The sequence below is a fragment of the Oncorhynchus mykiss genome, chromosome 23 (genome assembly GCF_013265735.2).
Source record: "Oncorhynchus mykiss isolate Arlee chromosome 23, USDA_OmykA_1.1, whole genome shotgun sequence".
Taxonomy (NCBI): Eukaryota; Metazoa; Chordata; class Actinopteri; order Salmoniformes; family Salmonidae; genus Oncorhynchus; species Oncorhynchus mykiss.
This window is the reverse complement of record NC_048587.1, coordinates 53,199,474-53,222,773: the sequence shown is the minus strand read 5'-3', so window position 1 is coordinate 53,222,773 and position 23,300 is coordinate 53,199,474. Positions and strand designations below refer to the sequence as shown.

The 23,300-nt window shown below is 43.9% G+C and overlaps 1 protein-coding gene across 1 annotated transcript in view; it reads left to right on the top strand.

Annotated features, from left to right (window-relative positions):
- Window positions 1-659: 659 nt before the first annotated feature.
- LOC110503130 (protein TANC2) overlaps window positions 660-23,300 on the top strand; it is a 193,722-nt gene continuing 171,081 nt past the window's right edge. Inside the window, exons 1-2 of the mRNA XM_036960788.1 lie at window positions 660-755; window positions 19,392-19,571. Of these exons, the coding sequence (XP_036816683.1) occupies window positions 19,451-19,571 (121 nt within the window). The 5' untranslated portion in view covers window positions 660-755; window positions 19,392-19,450. The remainder of the gene's footprint in view (window positions 756-19,391; window positions 19,572-23,300) is intronic.

The following is a 23,300-nucleotide window of genomic DNA, read 5'->3' as shown; positions in this document are numbered from 1 at the left end:
CTCCTCTTGCCTGGCATCCTCACTCTCTCTCGTCTTCCTGGCATCCTCACTCTCTCTCCTCTTCCTGGCATCCTCACTCTCTCTTCTCTTCTTGGCATCCTCATTCTTTCTTCTTCATGGCATCCTCACTCTCTCTTCTTCCTGGCATCCTCACTCTATCCTCTTCCTGGCTTCCTCACTCTCTCCTTGTCCTGGCATCCTCACTCTCTCTCCTCTTCTTGGCATCCTCACTCTCTCTTCTCTTCTTGGCATCCTCACTCTCTCTTCTCTTCTTGGCATCCTCACTCTTTCTTCTTCCTAGCATCCTCACTCTCTCCTCTTCCTGGCATCCTCACTCTCTCCTCTTCCTGGCTTCCTCACTTTCTCCCCGTCCTGGCATCCTCACTCTCTCCTCTGCCTGGCATCCTCACTCTCTCCTCTGCCTGGCATCCTCACTCTCTCCTCTGCCTGGCATCCTCACTGTCTTTCCTCTTTCTGGCATCCTCACTTTCTCCTCTTCCTGGCATCCTCACTTTCTCCTCTTCCTGGCATCCTCACTTTCTCCTTTTCCTGGCATCCTCCCTCTCTCTCGTCTTCCTGGCATCCCCACACTCACTCACTCACTCACTCACTCACTCACTCTCTTTCTCTCTCTCTCTCCCTCTTTCTCTCCTCTTTTTCTCACTCCTCGTCTGCAGATGGAGGGAATGAGGACCTGGCAGACCCCTGCTCACCCAGTCTAGACAACCACCCCTACCTGAGCCACACTGGTCAAGGTAGGTAGTTACACTACTGGGTGTGTTACACTACTCTGTGCACCAAATCCCCTCTGTCTCTTTCTCTCTTTCTATGTCTCTCTCTGTCTTTCTCTGTCTCTCTCTCTGTCTCTTTCTCTCTCGCTCTCTGTCTCTTTCTGTCTCACTCTCTCTGTCTCTGTCTCTCTCTCTTTGTCTCTCTCTTTGTCTCTCTCTGTCTCGCTCTCTTTGTCTCTCTCTGTCTGTCGCTGTCTCTCTCTCTCTCTCTGTCTTTCTCTCTCTCTCTCTCTCTCTCTCTCTGTCTGTCTCTCTGTCTCTCTCTCTGTCACTCTCTCTCTCGCTCACTCTCTCTCTCTCTGTCTCTGTCTGTCTGGATCTCTCATTGTCTCGCTCTCTCTCTCTCTCTGTCTCTCTCTCTGTCAATTCAATTCAATTCAATTCAATTCAGGGGCTTTATTGGCATGGGAAACATGTGTTAACATTGCCAAAGCAAGTGAGGTAGATAATATACAAAAGTGAAATAAACAATACAAATGAACAGTAAACATTACACATACAAAAGTTTCAAAACAATAAAGACATTACAAATGTCATATTATATATATATACAGTGCTTTAACAATGTACAAATGGTTAAAGGACACAAGATTAAAAAAATAAGCATAAATATGGGTTGTATTTACAATGGTGTTTGTTCTTCACTGGTTGCCCTTTTCTTGTGGTACACTGTGGAATTTCACCCAGTAGATATGGGAGTTTATCAAAATTGGATTTGTTTTCGAATTCTTTGTGGATCTGTGTAATCTGAGGGAAAAATGTCTCTCTAATATGGTCATACATTGGGCAGGAGGTTAGGAAGTGCAGCTCAGTTTCCACCTCATTTTGTGGTGCAGTGAGCACATAGCCTGTCTTCTCTTGAGAGCCATGTCTGCCTACGGCGGCCTTTCTCAATAGCAAGGCTATGCTCACTGAGTCTGTACTCAAAGCTTTCTTTAATTTTGGGACAGTCACAGTGGTCAGGTATTCTGCCGCTGTGTACTCTCTGTTTAGGGCCAAATAGCATTCTAGTTTGCTCTGTTTTTTTGTTAATTCTTTCCAATGTGTCAAGTAATTCTCTTTTTGTTTTCTCATGATTTGGTTGGGTCTGATTGTGCTGCTGTCCTGGGGCTCTGTAGGGTGTGTTTGTGTTTGTGAACAGAGCCCCAGGACCAGCTTGCTTAGGGGACTCTTCTCCAGGTTCATCTCTCTGTAGGTGATGGCTTTGTTATGGAAGGTTTGGGAATCGCTTCCTTTTAGGTGGTTATAGAATTGAACTGCTCTTTTCTGGATTTTGATAATTAGTGGGTATCGGCCTAATTCTGCTCTGCATGCATTATTTGGTGTTCTACGTTGTACACAGAGGATATTTTTGCAGAATTCTGCGTGCAGAGTCTCAATTTGGTGTTTGTCCCATTTTGTGAAGTCTTGGTTGGTGAGCGGACCCCAGACCTCACAACCATAAAGGGCAATGGGCTCTATGACTGATTCAAGTATTTTTAGCCAAATCCTAATTGGTATGTTGAAATTTTTGTTCCTTTTGATGGCATAGAATGCCCTTCTTGCCTTGTCTCTCAGATCGTTCACAGCTTTGTGGAAGTTACCTGTGGCGCTGATGTTTAGGCCAAGGTATGTATAGTTTTTTGTGTGCTCTAGGGCAACAGTGTCTAAATGGAATTTGTATTTGTGGTCCTGGTGACTGGACCTTTTTTGGAACACCATTATTTTGGTCTAACTGAGATTTACTGTCAGGACCCATGTCTGACAGAATCTGTGCATAAGATCTAGGTGCTGCTGTAGGCCCTCCTTGGTTGGTGACAAAACCAACAGATCATCAGCAAACAGCAGACATTTGACTTCGGATTCTAGTAGGGTGAGGCCGGGTGCTGCAGACTTTTCTAGTGCCCGCGCCAATTCGTTTATATTTATGTTGAAGAGGGTGGGGCTTAAGCTGCATCCCTGTCTCACCCCACGACCCTGTGTGAAGAAATGTGTGTTTTTTTTGCCAATTTTAACCGCACACTTGTTTTTTGTGTACATGGATTTTATAATGTCGTATGTTTTACCCCCAACACCACTTTCCATCAGTTTGTATAGCAGACCCTCATGCCAAATTGAGTCGAAGGCTTTTTTGAAATCAACAAAGCTTGAGAAGACTTTGCCTTTGTTTTGGTTTGTTTGGTTGTCAATTAGGGTGTGCAGGGTGAATACATGGTCTGTTGTACAGTAATTTGGTAAAAAGCCAATTTGACATTTGCTCAGTACATTGTTTTCATTGAGGAAATGTACGAGTCTGCTGTTAATGATAATGCAGAGGATTTTCCCAAGGTTACTGTTGACGCATATTCCACGGTAGTTACTGGGGTCAAATTTGTCTCCACTTTTGTGGATTGGGGTGATAAGTCCTTGGTTCCAAATAGATGCCAGAGCTGTCTCTCTCTTTCTCTCTCTCTCTCTCTCTCTGTTTCTGTCTCTCTGTCTCTCTCTCTCTCTCCCTGTCTCTCTGTCTCTCTCTCTGTCTCTGTTTCTGTCTCTCTGTCTCTCTCTTTCTCTCTCCGTCTCTCTCTCTCTGTCTCTCTCTCTCTGTCTCTCTCTGTCTCTCTCTCTGTCTCTCTGTTTCTGTCTTTCTCGGTCTCTCTCCGTCTCTCTCTTTCTCTCGCTCTGTCTCGCTCTCCCTCGCTTTCCCTCTCCTCTCCTCTCCTCTCCTCTCCTCTCCTCTCCTCTCCTCTCCTCTCCACTCCTCTCTTCTCCCCTCCTCTCCTTTATCCCCTTTCCCCATTTCCCCATATTCTTTTTCTTATATCCATCTCTTATTTTTTCCTTCTGAATTTTTAGAATCATGCTCATACTATTTTCCTGCCCCTCTCTCTCCTCTCTCCCCTGGAGCAACAGAGAGGGCTGGAGGCTGTTTAACCGCTAGCCACGAGCAATCCCGTATCCGGGAGCGTAATCATAGCCTCAAGCGCATTACCATAACGCAACGTTTCCTATTCATGAAAATCGCAAATGAAATGAAATAAATATATTGAAACCCAAGCTTAGCCTTTTGTTAACAACACTGTCATCTCAGATTTTCAAAATATGCATTACAGCCAACGCTAGACAAGCATTTGTGTAAGTTTAGCATGGCATAATGCTATGCTAGGCTGTGCTGGCAGCAGGCAACATTTTCACAAAAATAAGAAAAGCAACCAAATTAAATCATTTACCTTTGAAAAACTTCAGATGCTTTCACTCAGGAGACTCCCAGTTAGATAGCAAATGTTCCTTTTTTCCAAAAATAATATTTTTGTAGGCGTGTTCATCCTGCTTGGCTGAGAAATCGACCGAAAATACTTCATCTATACCGCCAAACTTTTTTCACAATTTGCTCCATAATATCGACAGAAACACGGCAAACGTTGTTTAGGATCCATCCTCAAGGTGTTTTTGACATATGTATTCGATAATATATCCGTGGAGGCAATTGGTTTCTCATAAGAAACGATTGGAAAAATGGCTACCTCAGTATTTTACCCAAGGTTTTCTCCGGGAGACACCATGCGTCCACTCGACCTATATGGTCTCTTACAGCCATTCTCCAATGGAAATGCCTAAAAAGACATCACAATGCTGCAGACACCTTGGGGAAAACGTAAGCTGACTCCTAGCTCCTTCACAGCCATATAAGGAGTCATTGGCATGAGGCGGTTTCAAAAAATGCGTCAGTTCCTGATTGGATTTTTATCTGGGTTTCGCCTGTAACATCAGTTCTGTGGCACTCACAGACAATATCTTTGCAGTTTTGGAAACGTCAGAGTGTTTTCTTTCCAAAGCTGTCAGTTATATGCATAGTCGAGCATCTTTTCGTGACAAAATATCTTGTTTAAAACGGGAACGTTTTTCATCCAAAAATTAAAAGAGCGCCCCCTATATCCAAGAGGTTAAAGGCCTGTATTTGATATGACTTCATAGCAGAGGATTTAATAACTTCTGGAGAAGAAGTGATGTAGTAGTGTTGTGGAGAGAGAACACTATGAATGTTTATTTTCCTGTAATTTTGTGGAGAGAGAGAACACTATGAATGTTTATATTCCTGTAATTTTGTGGAGAGAGAACACTATGAATGTTTATTTTCCTGTAATTTTGTGGAGAGAGAGAACACTATGAATGTTTATATTCCTGTAATTTTGTGGAGAGAGAACACTATGAATGTTTATTTTCCTGTAATTTTGTGGAGAGAGAACACTATGAATGTTTATGTTCTTGTCATTTTGTCTGAGTCTGTTCTCCCTGGAAGTATACACTGGGCAGGAAAATAAACAGAATGGTAGTCAATTGTGTCTGTCAACAATAAAAAATCTAATCAAATATTATTTGCCACATGTACATAGTTAGCAGATGTTAATGTGAGTGTAGCGAAATGCTTGTGCTTCTAGTTCCAACACTGCAGTAATATCTAAAAAGTAATCTAACAAATCACAACAACTACCTTATACACACAAATGTAAAGGGATGGAAAATGGAATATGTACATATGGATGAACGATTGGCGTATGGCATAGGCAAGATGCAATAGATGGTATGAAATACAGTATATACATATGAGATGAGTAATGTAGGATATGTAAACATTATTAAAGTGGCATTATTTGAAGTGACTAGTGATACCTTTATTAAATCCATTTATTTAAGTGGCCAGAGATTTGAGTCTGTGTTGACAGCAGCCTCTCTATGTTAGTGATGGCTGTTTAACAGTCTGAGGGCCTTGATGGTCCCAGCTTTGATGCACCTGTACTGACCTCGCCTTCTGGATGATAGCAGCTTTCCTGTTACATCGGGTGCTGTAGGTGTCCTGGAGGGCAGGTAGTTTGCCACCGGTGATGTGTTGTGCAGACCGCACTTCCCTCTGAAGAGCCTTGCGGTTGAGGGCAGTCGTTTTTACATTTTTTATTTTTACCTTTATTTAACTAGGCAAGTCAATTAAGAACAAATTATTATTTTCAATGACAGCCTAGGAACAGTGGGTTAACTGCCTGTTCAGGGGCAGAACGACAGATTTGTACCTTGTCAGCTCAGGGGTTTGAACTTGCAACCTTTCGGTTACTAGTCCAACGCTCTAACCACTAGGCTACCCTGTTGTTTGTGGACCTGTTGGTGTGGTATGCAAACTGAAGTGGGTATAGGGTGGCAGGTAAGGTGGAGGTGATATGGTCCTTGACTAGTCTCTCAAGGCACTTCATGATGACAGACGTGAGTGCTACAGCTCAGTTAACTTTGCCTTCTTTGGTATAGGAACAATGGTGGTCATTGTGAAGCATGTGGGGATTGCAGACTGTGATAGGGACAGATTGACTATGTCCGTAAACACACCAGTCAGTTTGTCTGTGCATGCTCTGAGGACGCAGCTAGCAATGCCGTCTGGGCCAGCAGCCTTGCGAGAGTTAACATGTTTAAATGTCTTACTCACATCGGCCACGGAGAAGGAGAGGGGGGGCCCGCAGTTCTTGGTAGCGGGCCGCGTCGGTGGCACTGTATTATCCTCAAGAAAGACCTTAGTGACCGTGACATGGATGGTTTTCTTTTTGTAGTCTGTAATTGCCTGTAGACCCTGCCACATATGTCTCATGTCTGGGCCTTTGAATTGCGACTCCATTTTGTCCCTATACCGACATTTCGCTTGATTGATTGCCTTGCGGAGGGAATACCTGCACTGTTTATATTCGGCCATATTCCCCAACCTCTTTCCATGGTTGAATGCGGTGGTTTGCGCTTTCAGTTTCGCACGAATGCTGCTGTCTATCCACGGTTTCTGGTTGGGGTAGGTTTTAATAGTCACAGTGGGTACAACATCTCCAATGTACTTCCTAATAAACTCACTCACCGAGTCAGAGTATAAATCAATGTTATGGTTTGAGGCTACCCGGAACATTTTCCAGACCACGTGATCAAAGCAATCTTGAAGTGTGGATTCCGATTGGTCAGACCAGCGTCGAATGGTTATAGTCACAGGTACACCCTTTTTGAGTTTCTGCCTATAGGACAGTATGAGCAAGATGGAGTTGTGGTCGGATTTGCCGAAGGGAGGGCGGGGGAAGGCCTTGTATGCATCACAGAAGTTAGAGTAGCAGTGGTCCAGTGTCTTGCTCGAGTGGGTGCTACAGCCAATGTGCTGGTAGAATTTAGCTTTGTTAAAATCCCCAGCTACAATAAATGCACCCTCAGGATATATGGTTTCCAGTTTACATAGATTCCAGTGAAGTTCTTTCAGGGCCTTCGAGCTATCTGCTTGGCGTGGATATACACAGCTGTGACTATAATCAAAGAGAATTCTCTTGAGATATAATGTGGTCGGCGTTTGATTTTAAGGAAAGGACTTGAGTTCCTGTATGTTGTTATTGTTACACCATAAGTCGTTAATCATGAAGCATACACACCCGTCCTTCTTCTTACCAGAGAGATGTTTGTTTCTATTAGTGCTACGCATGAAGAAACCCGGTGGCTGTACCGACTCTGAAAACATAGCCATGTTTCCATGAAACAGAGAATGATACAATCTCTGATGTCTCTCTGGAAGGCAACTCGTGCCTTTCGTCCACCTTGTTGTCTAGAGACTGGACATTGGCGACTAATATGCTCGGAAGCGGTGGGTGGTGTGCTCGCCTTCTAAGTCTGACCAGGAGGCAGCTCCGTCTGCCTCTCTTGGGCAACGACGTTGTTTTGGGTCGGCCTCTGGGATTAGATCCCGGTGGAGGTCCGAAATAAAGATCCGCTTCAGGAAAGTCACATTGCTGGTCATAATGTTGCTAAGTTGACGTCGCTCTTATATCCAATAGTTCTTCCCGGCTCTTTGTAATAACACTTGAGATTTTCTGAGCTAACAATGTAAGAAATAATACATAAAAATACAAAATACTGTATAGTTTCCTAAGGACTTGAAGCGAGGCGACCATCTCTGTCAGTCCCAAATGTTATAGACTACATTTATGGAGTTCTGCTGCTTCCATAGGACTAATTTAGGCAGTGCCATTTTCCCATAGGTGTCCTTGCTCTTTTTTACCTATGTTTTTACCTATGAGGGGGTGTGTGTTTGTGTGTCTGTGAGTGTTTTGTTTTGTTCTGTGAAGTGGCTCTTACACTCTTTAAAAATACCTGTCTGTCTCAACAGTTCAACAAGTAGCATTCAAATACACCCTACCCTTTTGTTTGGCAACTTTTTGAGAGGTAAGCCACGTACCACGTCAATGTAGCTATGTAGCCTCCCCCAGACCATTGGCTCACACTAAACTTCTCTTGGCTCTCAGACATGTAAAGCTGTTGAGGAGAGAAGAGAGCAAAACTGTTCCCTTCCAGGCAGCTTCTCTTGAATTCCCCTCTGGTCTTCATTCACACCCTCCATGCAGACAGACAGACTGACTGAGGGATGTGGCCGCTGTTGCTGCTACATTACATGGATGGAGTCTCTCAGGCAGAGCTGAAACCACAGAGCCAGGTGGTACGGTGTCAGACGGTGTGTGTGTGACAGTGTGACAGTGTGACAGTGTGATGGTGTAAGCAGTCCCTGACTGTCTCTGTCTATATCACACACAAACACACAAACACACACACACACACACACACACAGCACTCTATGGGGACTACTGGGGAGTGTCTGTTAATGGCTCCTGGTCTCTGGTATCTGCTATGCTATCTGGTTTTTCATTAAGGTGTTGGCCAGTTGGCTTCACAGCTCTGTCTGTCCGGTGGGACAGGGCCGTCTGGGCTGGGCTTGGATGTGGTTCTGTATGGACAGACAAAATGGCTGAACAGAGTGTTATACAGAAGTGTTAGTGTGCTAGGAAATGTGAGAATTAAAAATGTTCAAAAAATTGGCAAACAGAACTTGTGATATTTGGAGGGAGGTGTTGCTGTGGTTTAGTGATTGCTCCTGTGTTCTTTCAGGAATTGAGCTCCCTTATGGTTTGGTTGTCTTTGGATAATGGTTGATCTCTATTGTAGCTACATATCTTTGATGTTATACACCAGGTGTGCACAACCTTCTTTGACGTGAGATCTGCTTTTTCATTTGCCAGCCTGATGAGATCTACGAGTCTCTAAATCTAAACCAACAAACAAAATGAATGAAATGCAACACACCACTGAGGATGGACCAGCCATTATGATACCTATTTGATACCCAAATATAATGTGGACCAATAACATGTTTTCCACAAATAAGTGTAACTAATTTAATTTCCTACCTTAGTGGGACTTTTGGCATTGGGTGGAGCCAAGTAGTTTTTCATAGTCAGTTCTGTAGCAGTGTGTTGCAAGTCTCATGCAGGCCACAAAGGTGGTCATCGGTCATAGTACAGTCGTGGCAGTAAAGTTTTGAGAATGACACAAATATTAATTTTCACGAAGTCTGCTGCCTCAGTTTGTATCATGGCAATTTGCATATACTCCAGAATGTTATGAAGAGTGATCAGATGAATTGCAATTAATTGCAAAGTCCCTATTTGCCATGCAAATGAACTGAATCCCCCCAAAACATTTCCACTGCATTTCAACCCTTCCACAAAAGGACCAGCTGACATCATGTCAGTGATTCTCTCGTTAACACAGGTGTGAGTGTTGACGAGGACAAGGCTGGAGATCACTTTGTCATGCTGATTGAGTTCGAATAACAGACTGGAAGCTTTAAAAGGAGGGTGGTGCTTGGAATCATTGTTCTTCCTCTGTCAACCATTGTTACCTGCAAGGAACCATGTGCCGTCATAATTTCTTTGCACAAAAGGGCTTCACAGGCAAGGATATTGCTGCCAGTAAGATTGCACCTAAATCAAACAATTATCGGATCATCAAGAACTTCAAGGAGAGCTGTTCAATTGTTGTGAAGAAGGCTTCAGGGCGCCCAAGAAAGTCCAGCAAGCGCCAGGACCGTCTCCTAAAATTGATTCAGCTGCGGGATCGGGGCACCACCAGAACAGAGCCTGCTCAGGAATGGCAGCAGGAAGGTGTGAGTGCATCTGCACGCACAGTGAGGAAAATACTTTTGGAGGATGGCAAGTGTGAAGAAGGGCAGCAAAGAAGCCACTTCTCTCCAGGAAAAACATCAGGGACAGACTGATATTCTGCAAAAGGTACAGGGATTGGACTGCTGAGGACTGGGGTAAAGTAATTTTCTCTGATGAATCCCCTTTCCGATTGGTTGGGGCAGCCAGAAAAAGCTTGTCCGGTGAAGACAAGGTGAGCGCTACCATCAGTCCTGTGTCATGCCAACAGTAAAGCATCCTGAGACATTCATGTCTGGGGTTGCTTCTCAGCCAAGGGAGTGGGCTCACTCACAATTTTGCCTAAGAACACAGCCATGAATAAAGAATGGTACCAACACATCCTCCGAGAGCAACTTCTCCCAACCATCCAGGAACAGTTTGGTGACGAACAATGCCTTTTTCCAGCATGATGGAGCACCTTGCCATAAGGCAAAAAGTGATAACTAAGTGGCTCGGGGAACAAAACATCGATATTTTGGGTCCGTGGCCAGGAAACTCTCCACACCTTAATCCCATTGAGAACTTGTGGTCAATCCTCAAGAGGTGGGTGGACAAACAAAACTCCACAAATTCTGACAAACTCCAAGCATTGATTATGCAAGAATGGGCTGCCATCAGTCAGGATGTGGCCCAGAAGTTAATTGACAGCATGCCAGGGCGGATTGCAGAGGTCTTGAAAAAGAAGAGTCAACACTGAAAATATTGACTCTTTGCATCAACTTCATGTAATTGCCAATAAAATACTTTGACACTTATGAAATGCTTGTAATTATACTTCAGTATTCCATAGTAACATCTGACAAAAATATCTAAAGGCACTGAAGCAGCAAACTTTGTGGAAATTAATATTTGTGTCATTCTCAAAACTTTTGGCCATGACTGTAGAGCTGTACTTGGACATGATTATTTTCATGTGAGAATATGCAGACTCACACAGGTAGGTTGATCCAAAAAGGGCCGATAAGTTGAGAGATCTTCTTATGTTGGTATTCTCTAGGAGTAGCTCCCAGAACTCTTCCTTCATCTCAGTGGTTGCCCGCGATTTCACCCGAATGTCATTTTGAAGGGTGAGAATTTCAGTTTCTGCTACAGTTGTGTCCAACTGAAAAAGGGATCCCATTTTGGAGGCAAAGACTTCCACATTTATGGCTGTGCCAAATGAAAAGCACATATAAGTGGCAATAGGCTCAAGTGATGCAAAGTCAGTGAAACGACTGTCAAACTCAGATAAGATGCTCTGGACTTGCTCCACGTAATGTGCACTGTCAATTTCTGAATGCATGTGTTGAAAGAAGTGCAGGTCCTTACGTTGCGGTTTTCTTGCGAGCAGTTGTATTTTGCATTTAAAAGTGTTCACAGATCATGTCGATAACATGTTTGCCTTTTCCTTGCAGCTCTACATTCAGTTCATTAAGCATGTAAGTTAGGTCAGTGAGAAAAGCTAAATCCAGGAGCCACAGCATGTTTGGAGACCTTGAGAAACTCCGTGATTTCAGGCAACAACTCATTGAATCTCCCTAAAAATTTACCTCGGCTCGGGCACCTCACATCCGTGTGCAGTAACAGGTCTGTGTGCTCCACATCAGTCTCTTCTAAGTGAGCACGAAATAGCCTCCACTGTAGGCTTTTTGCTCGAATAGAACACACAATCTTCATCGCAACATCCATCACCTCTTTCACGTTTAACATCTTCCGCACAAAACTCGCTGATGAATTACGCAGTGATAACTAAGAAAGTCCTGGAAAGAATCATATTTTTTGCACAATTCAATGACCCACTGCCGCCTACCATAGCGGGTGCCCCATCAGTAGTGATGGAGACAAGCTTACACAAGGGCAGTTGGAATTTGTTAGCAAACTCCATAAAAGCTTGAAAAACATATTTGCCTCTTCTATGACCTTTCAGTGGCAAAATGGCGAGTAGTTCCTCCTTTGTCTCCTTTGTTCTCATGTTGTCAAATACCATTCTGATGAAAATGCATAACTGTGCCACATCTACCATATCTGTGGACTCGACCAACTAGAGGGAATAACACTCTTTTTCAGTTGATACTCTAGGTTCTCCACTATTCCCTCACTTCTTCTTGTCACCGTATTGCTGGACAACTGAATGCCATTGGCAGCCATAATTTCAGTCTTATTCTTAAAATCACCAAACAGCAAGTCTGCAGCCTCAATAAATGCTTCCTTAATCATCTCCCCATCTTTGAACAACTTTTTATGCTTAGCAACAACGCGACTCACACGATTAGATGCTATGGTTGCCGCCTTCCCTTCCCTTTGGTCACATGACCGAATACAAACAGTGTAGCTATTCCCTCCGCAAGGCAATCAAACAAGCTAAGCGTCAGTATAGAGACAAAGTAGAATCACAATTCAACAGCTCAGACACAAGAGGTATGTGGCAGGGTCTACAGTCAATCACGGATTACAAAAAGAAAACCAGCCCACTCACGGACCAGGATGTCTTGCTCCCAGGCAGACTAAATAACTTTTTTGCCCGCTTTGAGGACAATACAGTGCCACTGACACGGCTCGCAACCAAAACATGCAGACTCTCCTTCACTGCAGCCGAGGTGAGTAAAACATTTAAAAGTGTTAACCCTCGCAAAGCTGCAGGCCCAGACGGCATCCCCAGCCGCGCCCTCAGAGCATGCGCAGACCAGCTGGCTGGTGTGTTTACGGACATATTCAATCAATCCTTATCCCAGTCTGCTGTTCCCACATGCTTCAAGAGGGCCACCATTGTTCCTGTTCCCAAGAAAGCTAAGGTAACCGAGCTAAACGACTACCACTCACTTCTGTCATCATGAAGTGCTTTGAGAGACTAGTCAAGGACCAAATCACCTCCACCCTACCTGACACCCTAGACCCACTCCAATTTGCTTACCGCACAAATTATTTCCACAGACGATGCAATCTCAACCACACTGCATACTGCCCTAACCCATCTGGACAAGAGGAATGCCTATGTGAGAATGCTGTTCATCGACTACAGCTCAGCATTTAACACCATAGTACCCTCCAAACTCGTCATCAAGCTCGAAACCCTGGGTCTCGACCCCGCCCTGTGCAACTGGGTACTGGACTTCCTGACGGGCCGCCCCCAGGTGGTGAGGGTAGGTAACAACATCTCCACCCCGCTTATCCTCAACACTGGGGCCCCACAAGGGTGCGTTCTGAGCCCTCTCCTGTACTCCCTGTTCACCCACGACTGCGTGGCCACGCACCCCTCCAACTCAATCATCAAGTTTGTGGACGACACAAGAGTGGTAGGCTTGATTACCAACTGAAGAAATTCGGCTTGTCACCAAAAGCACTCACAAACTTCTACAGATGCACAATCGAGAGCATCCTGTCGGGCTGTATCACCGCCTGGTACAGCAACTGCTCCGCCCACAACCGTAAGGCTCTCCAGAGGGTAGTGAGGTCTGCACAACGCATCACCGGGGCCAAACTACCTGCTCTCCAGGACACCTACACCACCCGATGTCACAGGAAGGCCATAAAGATCATCAAGGACAACAACCACCCGAGCCACTGCCTGTTCACCCTGCTATCCTCCACAAGGCGAGGTCAGTACAGGTGCATCAAAGCTGGGACCGAGAGACTGAAAAACAGCTTCTATCTCAAGGCCATCAGACTGTTAAACAACCACCACTAACATTGAGTGGCTGATGCCAACACACTGACTCAACTCCAGCCACTTTAATAATGGGAATTGATGGGAATTGAGGTAAAATATATCACTAGCCACTTTAAACAATGCTACTTAATATAATGTTTACATACCCTACATTATTCATCTCATATGTATACGTATATACTTTACTCTATTTCATCTACTGCATCTACTGCATCTTTATGTAATACATGTATCACAAGCCACTGTAAACTATGCCACTTTGTTTACATACCCTACATTACTCATATCATATGTATATACTGTACTCGATACCATTTACTGCATCTTGCCTGTGCCGTTCTTTACCATCACTCATTCATATATCTTTATGTACATATTCTTTATCCCTTTACACTTGTGTGTATAAGGTAGTAGTTTTGGAATTGTTAGTTAGATTACTCGTTGGTTATTACTGCATCGGAACTAGAAGCACAAGCATTTCGCTACACTCGCATTAACATCTGCTAACCATGTGTATGTGACAAATACATTTGATTTGATTGGATTTGATTTCAGATGAGGCACACACATATTGAGTTTGACATGATGAAAAAATAATCCTCCTATTTCTTGTGGAAATTATATGTTTTCTGTTTTTTTGTATCCTTCCCTTCACTAATTATTGCTGCTGTCAACAACACCATTTAAGAACGAATCGGGATACAAAGTTAGCTAGCTAGCTACCTGCCTGGCATCACCGTGACATCGACCTGGAGTTGGCGGGCAGCATCTGACCGTGCTAACTAGGCATATGTCAATAAGTGGGCAGCGACTGGTCATATTTTATGTAAATCACATCTCTTTTCAGACATAGCTGTGAATGGGGGACTGTTGAACGTTAAAACAGAAAGAGATTATAGGCATTGATTTGTGTGGCTGAGTTTTGGTAGATGTATAATCATCTCACGATCGACTGGCAAGCTCTCCGCGGTCTACCAGTAGACCGCAATTGATTGGTTGGGCACCCCTGTTATACATTGAACAAAAATATGAATGCAACATTCAACCATTTCAAAGATTTTACTGAGTTACAGTTCATATGAGGGAATCAGTCAATTGAAATACATTTATTAGGCCATAATCTATGTATTTCACATGACTGGTAATACAGATATGCATCTGTTGGTCAGAGATACCTTAAAAAAGGTAAGGGTGTGGATCAGGAAACCAGTCAGTGTCTGGTGTTACCACAAGTTGCCTCATGCAGCGTGACACATCTCCTTCCCATAGAGTTGATCAGGCTGTTGATTGTGGCATGTGGAATGTTGTCCCACTCCTTTTCAATAGCTGTGTGAAGTTGCTGGATATTATTTTTTTTTATTTCACCTTTATTTAACCAGGTAGGTTAAGTTCTCATTTACAACTGCGACCTGGCCAAGATAAAGAAAAGCAGTTTGACACATACAACAACACAGAGTTACACATGGAATAAACAAATAGAGTGTGTGCAAATGAAGTAAGATTAGTGAGTTAAGGCAATAAATAGGCCATGGTGGCGAAGTAATTACAATTGTCCAATTAAACACTGGAGTGATAGATGTGCAGAAGGTGAATGTGCAAGTAGAGATACTGGGGTGCAAAGGAGCAAGATTAATAAATAAATACAGTATGGGGATGAGGTAGTTAGATGGGCTATTTACAGATGGGCTATGTACAGGTGCAGTGATCTGTGAGCTGCTCTGACAGCTGGTGTTTAAAGTTAGTGAGGGAGATATGAGTCTCCAGCTTCATTGATTTTTGCAGTTTGTTCCAGTCATTGGCAGCAGAGAACTGTAAGGAAAGGCGGCCAAAGGAGGAATTGGCTTTGGGGATGACCAGTGAGATATACCTGCTGGAACGTGTGTTATGGGTGGGTGCTGCTATGGTGACCAGTGAGCTGAGATAAGGCGGAGCTTTACCTAGCAAAGACTTGTAGATGACCTGGAGCCAGTGGGTTTGGCGACGAGTATGAAGCGAGGGCCAGCCAACGAGAGCGTACAGGTCGCAGTGGTGGGTAGGATATGGGGCTTTGGTGACAAAACGAATGGCACTGTGATAGACTGCATCCAATTTGTTGATGTAGAGGGTTGGAGGCTATTTTGTAGATGACATCGCCGAAGTCGAGGATTGGTAGGATAGTCAGTTTTACGAGGGTATGTTTGGCAGCATGAGTGAAGGATGCTTTGTTGCGAAATAGGAAGCCGATTTAAAATTTTATTTTGGAATGGAGATGCTTAATGTGAGTCTGGAAGGAGAGTTTACAGTCTAGAGAGACACCTAGGTATTTGTAGTTGTCCACATATTCTAATTCCAAACCGTCCAGAGTAGAGGTCGACCGATTAATCGGAATGGCCGATTAATTAGGGCCGATTTCTAGTATTCATAACAATCGGAAATTGGTATTTTTGGATACCGATTTGGCCGATTTTATTTATATATTTATTTTTTACACTTTTATTTAATCTAGGCATGTCAGTTAAGAACACATTCTTATTTTCAATGACGGCCTAGGAACGGTGGGTTAACTGCCTTGTTCAGGGGCAGAACGACAGATTTTTACCTTGTCAGCTCGGGGATTCAATCTTGCAACCTTACAGTTAACTAGTCCAACGCTCTAACCACCTGCCTCTCATTGCACTCCACGAGGAGCCTGCCTGTTATGCGAATGCAGTAAGCCAAGTTAAGTTGCTAGCTAGCATTAAACGTATAAAAAAACGTATACAAATCTTATAAAAAACAATCAATCATAATCACTAATTAACTAGACATGGTTGATGATATTACTAGTTTATCTAGCGTGTCCTGCGTTGTATATAATCGATGCGGTGCGTATTGGCGAAAAAGAACTGTCCTTGCTCCAATGTGTACCTAACCATAAACATCAATGCCTTTCTTAAAATCAACACACAGAAGTATATATTTTTAAACCTGCATATTTAGCTAAAAGAAATCCAGGTTAGCAGGCAATATTAACCAGTTGAAATTGTGTGTCTTCTCTTGTGGAGTCAGGGTATATGCAACAGTTTGGGCCGCCTAATTTGCCAGACGTTTACGTAATTATGCCATAACATTGAAGGTTGTGCAATGTAACATGAATATTTAGACTTATGGATGCCACCCGTTAGATAAAATACGGAACGGTTCCGTATTTCACTGAAATAATAAACATCTTGTTTTCGAGATGATAGTTTCCGGATTCGACCATATTAATGACCTAAGGCTCGTATTTCTGTGTGTTATTATGTTATAATTAAGTCTATGATTTGAAAGAGCAGTCGGACTGAGCAATGGTAGGCACCAGCATGCTCGTAAGCATTCATTCAAACAGCACTATCGTCCGTTTTGCCAGCAGCTCTTCGTTGTGCTTCAAGCATTGCGCTGTTTATGACTTCAAGCCTATCAACTCTCGAGATTAGGCTGGTGTAACCAATGTGAAATGGCTAGCTAGTTAGCGGGGTGCGTGCTAATAGCGTTTCAAACGTCACTCGCTCTGGAGTAGTTATTCCCCTTGCTCTGCATGGGTAACGCTGCTTCGAGGGTGGCTGTTGTCGATGTGTTCCTGGTTCGAGCCCAGGTAGGAGCGAGGAGAGGGACGGAAGCTATACTGTTACACTGGCAATACTAGTTCCTATAAGAACATCCAATAGTCAAAGGTATATGAAATACAAATGGTATAGAGAGAACTAGTCCTATAATTCCTATAATAACTACAACCTAAAATGTCTTACCTGGGAATATTGAAGACTCATGTTAAAAGGAACCACTAGCTTTCATATGTTCTCATGTTCTGAGCAAGGAACTTAAACGTTAGCTTTCTTACATGGCACATATTGCACTTTTACTTTCTTCTCCAACACTTTGTTTTTGCATTATTTAAACCAAATTGAACATGTTTCATTATTTATTGAGGCTAAATTGATTTTATTGATTTATTGTATTAAGTTAAAGTAAGTGTTCATTCAGTATTGTTGTAATTGTCATTATTACAATTTTTTTTTTTTTTAATCGGCCGATTAATCTGTATCAGCTTTTTTTTTGACCTCCAATAATCGGTATCGGTATCGACGTTGAACAGTCATAATCGGTAGACCTCTAGTCTAGAGTAGTGATGCTGGACGGCGGGCAGGTGCGGGCAGCGATCGGTTTAAGAGCATGCATTTAGTTTTACTTGCATTTAAGAGCAGTTGGAGGCCACGGAAGGAGAGTTGTATGGCATTGAAGCTCATCCGGAGGTTAGTTAACGAAGTGTCCAAAGAATGGTGTCGTCTGCGTATAGGTCGATCAGAGAATCACCAGCAGCCAGAGCGACATCATTGATGTATACAGACAAGAGAGTCGGACCGATAATTGAGCCCTGTGGCACCCCCATAGAGACTGCCAGAGGTCCGAACAACAGGCCCTCCGATTTGACACACTGAACTCTATCAGAGAAGTAGTTGGTGAACCAGGCAAGGCAGTCATTTGAGAAACCAAGGCTGTTGAGTCTGCCGATAAGAATGTGGTCATTGACAGAGTCGAAAGCCTTGGCCAGGTCGATGAATACGGCTGCACAGTAATGTCTCTTATCGGTGGCGGTTATTGTCGAGAGCTGGAACACTGTCGTACATGTCAATCCAGTGCTTCCAGTGCTTCCCAAACACGGTCAATGGGTGGCATGTCTGGTGAGTATGTAGGCCATGGAAGAACAGGGACGTTTTCAGCTTCCAGGAATTGTGTACAGATCCTTGTGACATGGGGCCATGGGTTATCATGCTGAAACATGTGGTGATGGAGGCAGATGAATGGCACGACAATGGGCCTCAGGATTTCATCACAGTATATCTGTGCATTCAAATTGCCATCGATTAAAGGCATTTGTGTTCATTGTACGTAGCTTATGCCTGCCCATACCATAACCCCACCACCAACATGGGGCACTCTGTCACAATGTTGACATCAGCAAACTGCTCGCCCACACTTCTCCAGCGTGCCAGTGGCCATCGAAGTTAAGCATTTGCCCACTGAAGTTGGTTACGACGCCAAACTGTAGTCAAGTCAAGACCATGGTGAGCTTCCCTGAGACGGTTTCTGAAAGTTTGTTAAGAAATTATTTGGTTTTGCAAACCCACAGTTTCATCAGCTGTCTGGGTGGCTGGTTTCAGATGATCCCGCAGGTGAAGAACCCGGATGTGGAGGTCCTGGACTGGCGTGTTTACACGTGGTCTGTGGTTGTGGACAATCATGCAGTCAGTAGCTCTGGTGGACAATCAAGCAGTCAGTAGTCCAATTGCACGCTCCTTCAAAACTTGAGACATCTGTTGCATTGTGTTGTGTGACAAAACTGCACATTTTCGAGTGGCCTCTTATTGTCCCCAGCACAAGGTGAACCTGTGTAATGTTAATGCTGTTCAATCAGATGGAATAATTATCTTGGAAAAGGAGAAATGCTGTCCTAAATAAGCTTTTTGTGCGTATGAAACATTTCTGGGATCTTTTGTTGGTCCCATGAAACATGGGACCAACACTTTGTAAGTTGCATTTGTAACGTTGTTCAGTATATGAGAGATGTCGGCTTTCTGGTATTGTTATTGTGAGAAACAGGGAGGCATCCTGTCATGTCTGCCTTCGGAGCTGTGGTCTCTACTGGGTCAGACCAGGCAGATCCCAGCCAATACCACAGCAACATCACAACATGGGTCACTCCATGGCTCTTGGTTCCGCAGTCATTTTAATTTACACTGAACACTGTAAGAAATCCTACATGTAGTGAAGATGCCACTAGAAGCACATGTATAATGCCTTATACGTTATGCAGAATATAATACAATGCACAACAAAGGCACTAATAACTGTTCTTAAACATCCATGACTATCCATAACTATACTCACATAAGTGTTGTAAATTATGAAATATATGCTTAGAATACATGATTATTATGCTGATGGTTCTGCTTCCTCCTGCAGGTGGCAGTATAGACAGTGACTGTGCCTTTGAGGGTGACTACGCCCTGCCCCCTCTGTCTATGACCGACGGCATGCAGCACATCCGCATCATGGAGGGCGTGTCACGCTCCCTGCCCTCCTCCCCGCTGCTCACACACCAAACCATCAGCGTCCGGCTGCAGCCCGCCAAGAAGCTCACAGGTACATGCAACACAGCAGAACTCCCATAGGCCAAGCTGTGGTGCTATCTGATTAACCAACCACCCAATGTCACTCATTCGTGTTGGAATGTCGTGTGAGGAAATTCAAAACAGCCAGTTACATGATGGGAACTGTGGTGGGATGCTTACGTCAATGATCACTGATGCGGGTCAACAAAATCCATAAATGATCAACCACAGCCCTCCCAGGTCAAGGCCCACTAATAATCACTCCAGCCTTACCTAATAGCTGGGCTGGGCTGGGATGCCAGGTCAAGACCCACTAAGAATCACTCCAGCTTTACCTAATAGCTGGGCTGGGATGCCAGGTCAAGACCCACTAATAATCACTCCAGCCTTCCCTAATAGCTGGGTTGGGCTGGGATGCCAGGTCAAGACCCACTAAGAATCACTCCAGCCTTACCTAATAGCTGGGCTGGGATGCCAGGTCAAGACCTACTAATAATCACTCCAGCCTTACCTAATAGCTGGGCTGGGCTGGGATGCCAGGTCAAGACCCACTAAGAATCACTCCAGCCTTACCTAATAGCTGGGCTGGGCTGGGATGCCAGGTCAAGACCCACTAAGAATCACTCCAGCCTTACCTAATAGCTGGGCTGGGCTGGGATGCCAGGTCAAGACCCACTAAGAATCACTCCAGCCTTACTTAATAGCTGGGTTGGGATGCCACGTCAAGACCCACTAAGAATTACTCAATCCTTCCCTAATATCTGGACTGGGATGCCAGGAATGGCAGTGCGCGGACACTACTCTCATCCTCTTAATTTAACCTAGTTGTATTAACCCTCTCCTATACGCTGCTGTGTGTGTTGTACATCATACACAATGATTCATTTCTATATACTGGGCCAGTTAAAAACTGTGTTGTCTTCACTGAGGTTGCTGCTTGCTGCTGCTGGAGGAGAAGATTTTGTGTTGTTGGTGACAGGAGCCAGGATAGGTGGGGTTGGATTGGAGGGAATGGGGCCTGAAAATTAGATTTCATAATAAAGCTAAAGCTAATCTTCTGCAGCCAAATCTCTTTCTGTCTTTTCAATTCAAGGGCATTTTGGCATGGGAAACATATGTTTACATTGCCAAAGCAAGTGAAATATGCATCTCTCAATAGCAAGGCTACGCTCACTACAGAGTCAAAGCTTTCCCTAATTTTGGGTCAGTCACACTGGTCGGGGTTTCTGCCACTGTGTACTCTCTGTTTAGAGCCAAATAGCATTTTAGTTTGCTGTAAATTCTTTCCAATGTTTCAAGTAATTATCTTCTTGTTTTCTCATGATTTGGTTGGGTCTATTTGTGTTGCTGTCCTGGGTCTCTCTCTCTCTTTCTATTTCTCGTCCTCGCTCTTTCGTGCAGAACATTCAGCCTAATTTACTGAAAGCACTTTCATCTGCTACTGGGAGCTTCATTGTGTTTGCTGTAATCTTGTTGACGGTTGTCTCATAGAGGAACGCTGTTGTTAGTGTTGTTAAAGAATAGCTTGATTAATGACCCAGACCCGGTTCTCATTCTCCCATAGTTCTGCATGTCTTTATCTCACAGTTTGGGTGTGAGCTCTGTAATTGTGCATAAATGCACAGTCATTCAATTTATGATTTTTAATTTGCCTTGTTAATGCAATATAGTCATGATTATGTTTGGCCAGTGTAGGCAGCCGTTGTAAATAAGAATTTGTTCTTAACTGGCTTGCCTAGTTAAATAAAGGTTCAAATTAATAAATAGAAATATAAAAATTAACATATTGGGCATGATCTCGAGCACCCCAGCCTTCTTCCCACTCTAATGAATTCAACCCAGTGCCGCTCCTTAAACCGCCTGTCAGTGCCAAATTACAGTATGGGCAGCAGGGCATCTGAGCTCAAGGGTTCATCCAAAATGGCACCCTATTCCCTTTATAGTGCACTACTACTTGTAGTGCGCTCAATGTTAGTGATAGCTGTTTGAACAGTCTGATGGCATTGAGATAGAAGGTGTTTTTCAATCTCTCGGTCCCAGCGTTGATTCACCGTTACTGACCTCGCCTTCTGGATGATGGCGTGATGAACATCGATGAGGCTACAGTAGAGCGGGTCGAGTTTCAAGTTCCTTGGTGTCCAGATCATCAACAACCTATCATGGTCCAAACACACCAAGACAGCTGTGGACAGGGCAACACAACAGCTTCCCCCAACCCCAGGAGACTGAAAAGATTTGGCATGGGTCCAATTTTATTGTGTTACTTTTTATCATTATTACTCCAGATATAACAGACTGACCCTAGCCCCCTGACACATAAATTACTGCAGCATAAATACTGGAGGCTGAAACAGGAGGGGTCAGGAGACACTGTGGCCCCATCCGATGATACCCCCGGACAGGACCAAACAGGAAGGATATAACCCACCCACTTTGCCAAAGTACAGCCCCCACACCACTAGAGGGATATCTTCAACCACCAACTTACCATCCTGAGACAAGGCCGAGTATAGCACACAAAGATCTCCGCCATGGCACAACCCAAAGGGGGGCGCCAACCCAGAGAGGAAGATCACATCAGTGACTCAACCCACTCAAGTGACGCACCTCTCCTAGGGACGGCATGAAAGAGCACTAGTAAGCCAGTGACTCAGCCCCTGTAATAGGGTTAGAGGCAGAGAATCCCAGTGGAAAGAGGGGAACCGGCCAGGCAGAGACAGCAAGGGCGGTTCGTTGCTCCAGAGCCTTTCCGTTGACCTTCACACTCCTGGGCCAGACTACACTCAATCATATGACCCACTGAAGAGATGAGTCTTCAGTAAAGACTTAAAGGTTGAGACCGAGTTTGCGTCTCTCACATGGGTAGGCAGACCATTCCCTAAAATGGAGCTCTATAGGAGAAAGCCCTGCCTCCAGGTGTTTGCTTAGAAATTCTAGGGACAATTATGAGGCCTACGTCTTGTGACCGTAGCATACGTGTAGGTATGTACGGCAGGACCAAATCAGAGAGATAGGTAGGGGCAAGCCCATGTAATGCTTTGTAGGTTAGCAGTAAAACCTTGAAATCAGCCCTTGCCTTGACAGGAAGCCAGTGTAGGGAGGTTAGCACTGGAGTAATATGATCAAATATTTTGGTTCTAGTCAAGATTCTAGCAGCCATATTTAGCACTAACTGAAGTTTATTTATTTTTGGACAGAAAGTTTCAGATTTTTTCAATGTTACGTAGATGGAAAAAAAATGGTCCTTGAAACAGTCTTGATATGTTCGTCAAAAGAGAGATCAGGTCCAGAGTAACGCAGAGGTCCTTCACAGTTTTATTTGACATGACTGTACAACCATTAAGATTAATTGTCAGATTCAACAGAATATCTCTTTGTTTCTCGGGACCTAGAACAAGCGTCTCTGTTTTGTCCAAGTTTAAAAGTAGAACGTTTGCAGCCATCCACTTCATTATGTCTGAAACTCAGGCTTCTAGCGAGGGCAATTTTGGGGCTTCTCCATGCTTCATTGAAATGTACAGCTATGTGTCATCCGCATAGCAGTGAAAGTTAACATTATGTTTTTGAATGACATCCCCAAGAGGTAAAATATATAGTGAAAACAATAGTGGTCCTAAAACGGAACCTTGAGGAACACCGGAATATACAGTTTATTTGTCAGAGGACAAACCATTCACAGAGACAAACTGATATCTTTCCGACAGATAAGATCTAAACCAGGCCAGAACTTGTGTTTCCAATCTCTCCAAAAGAATGTGGT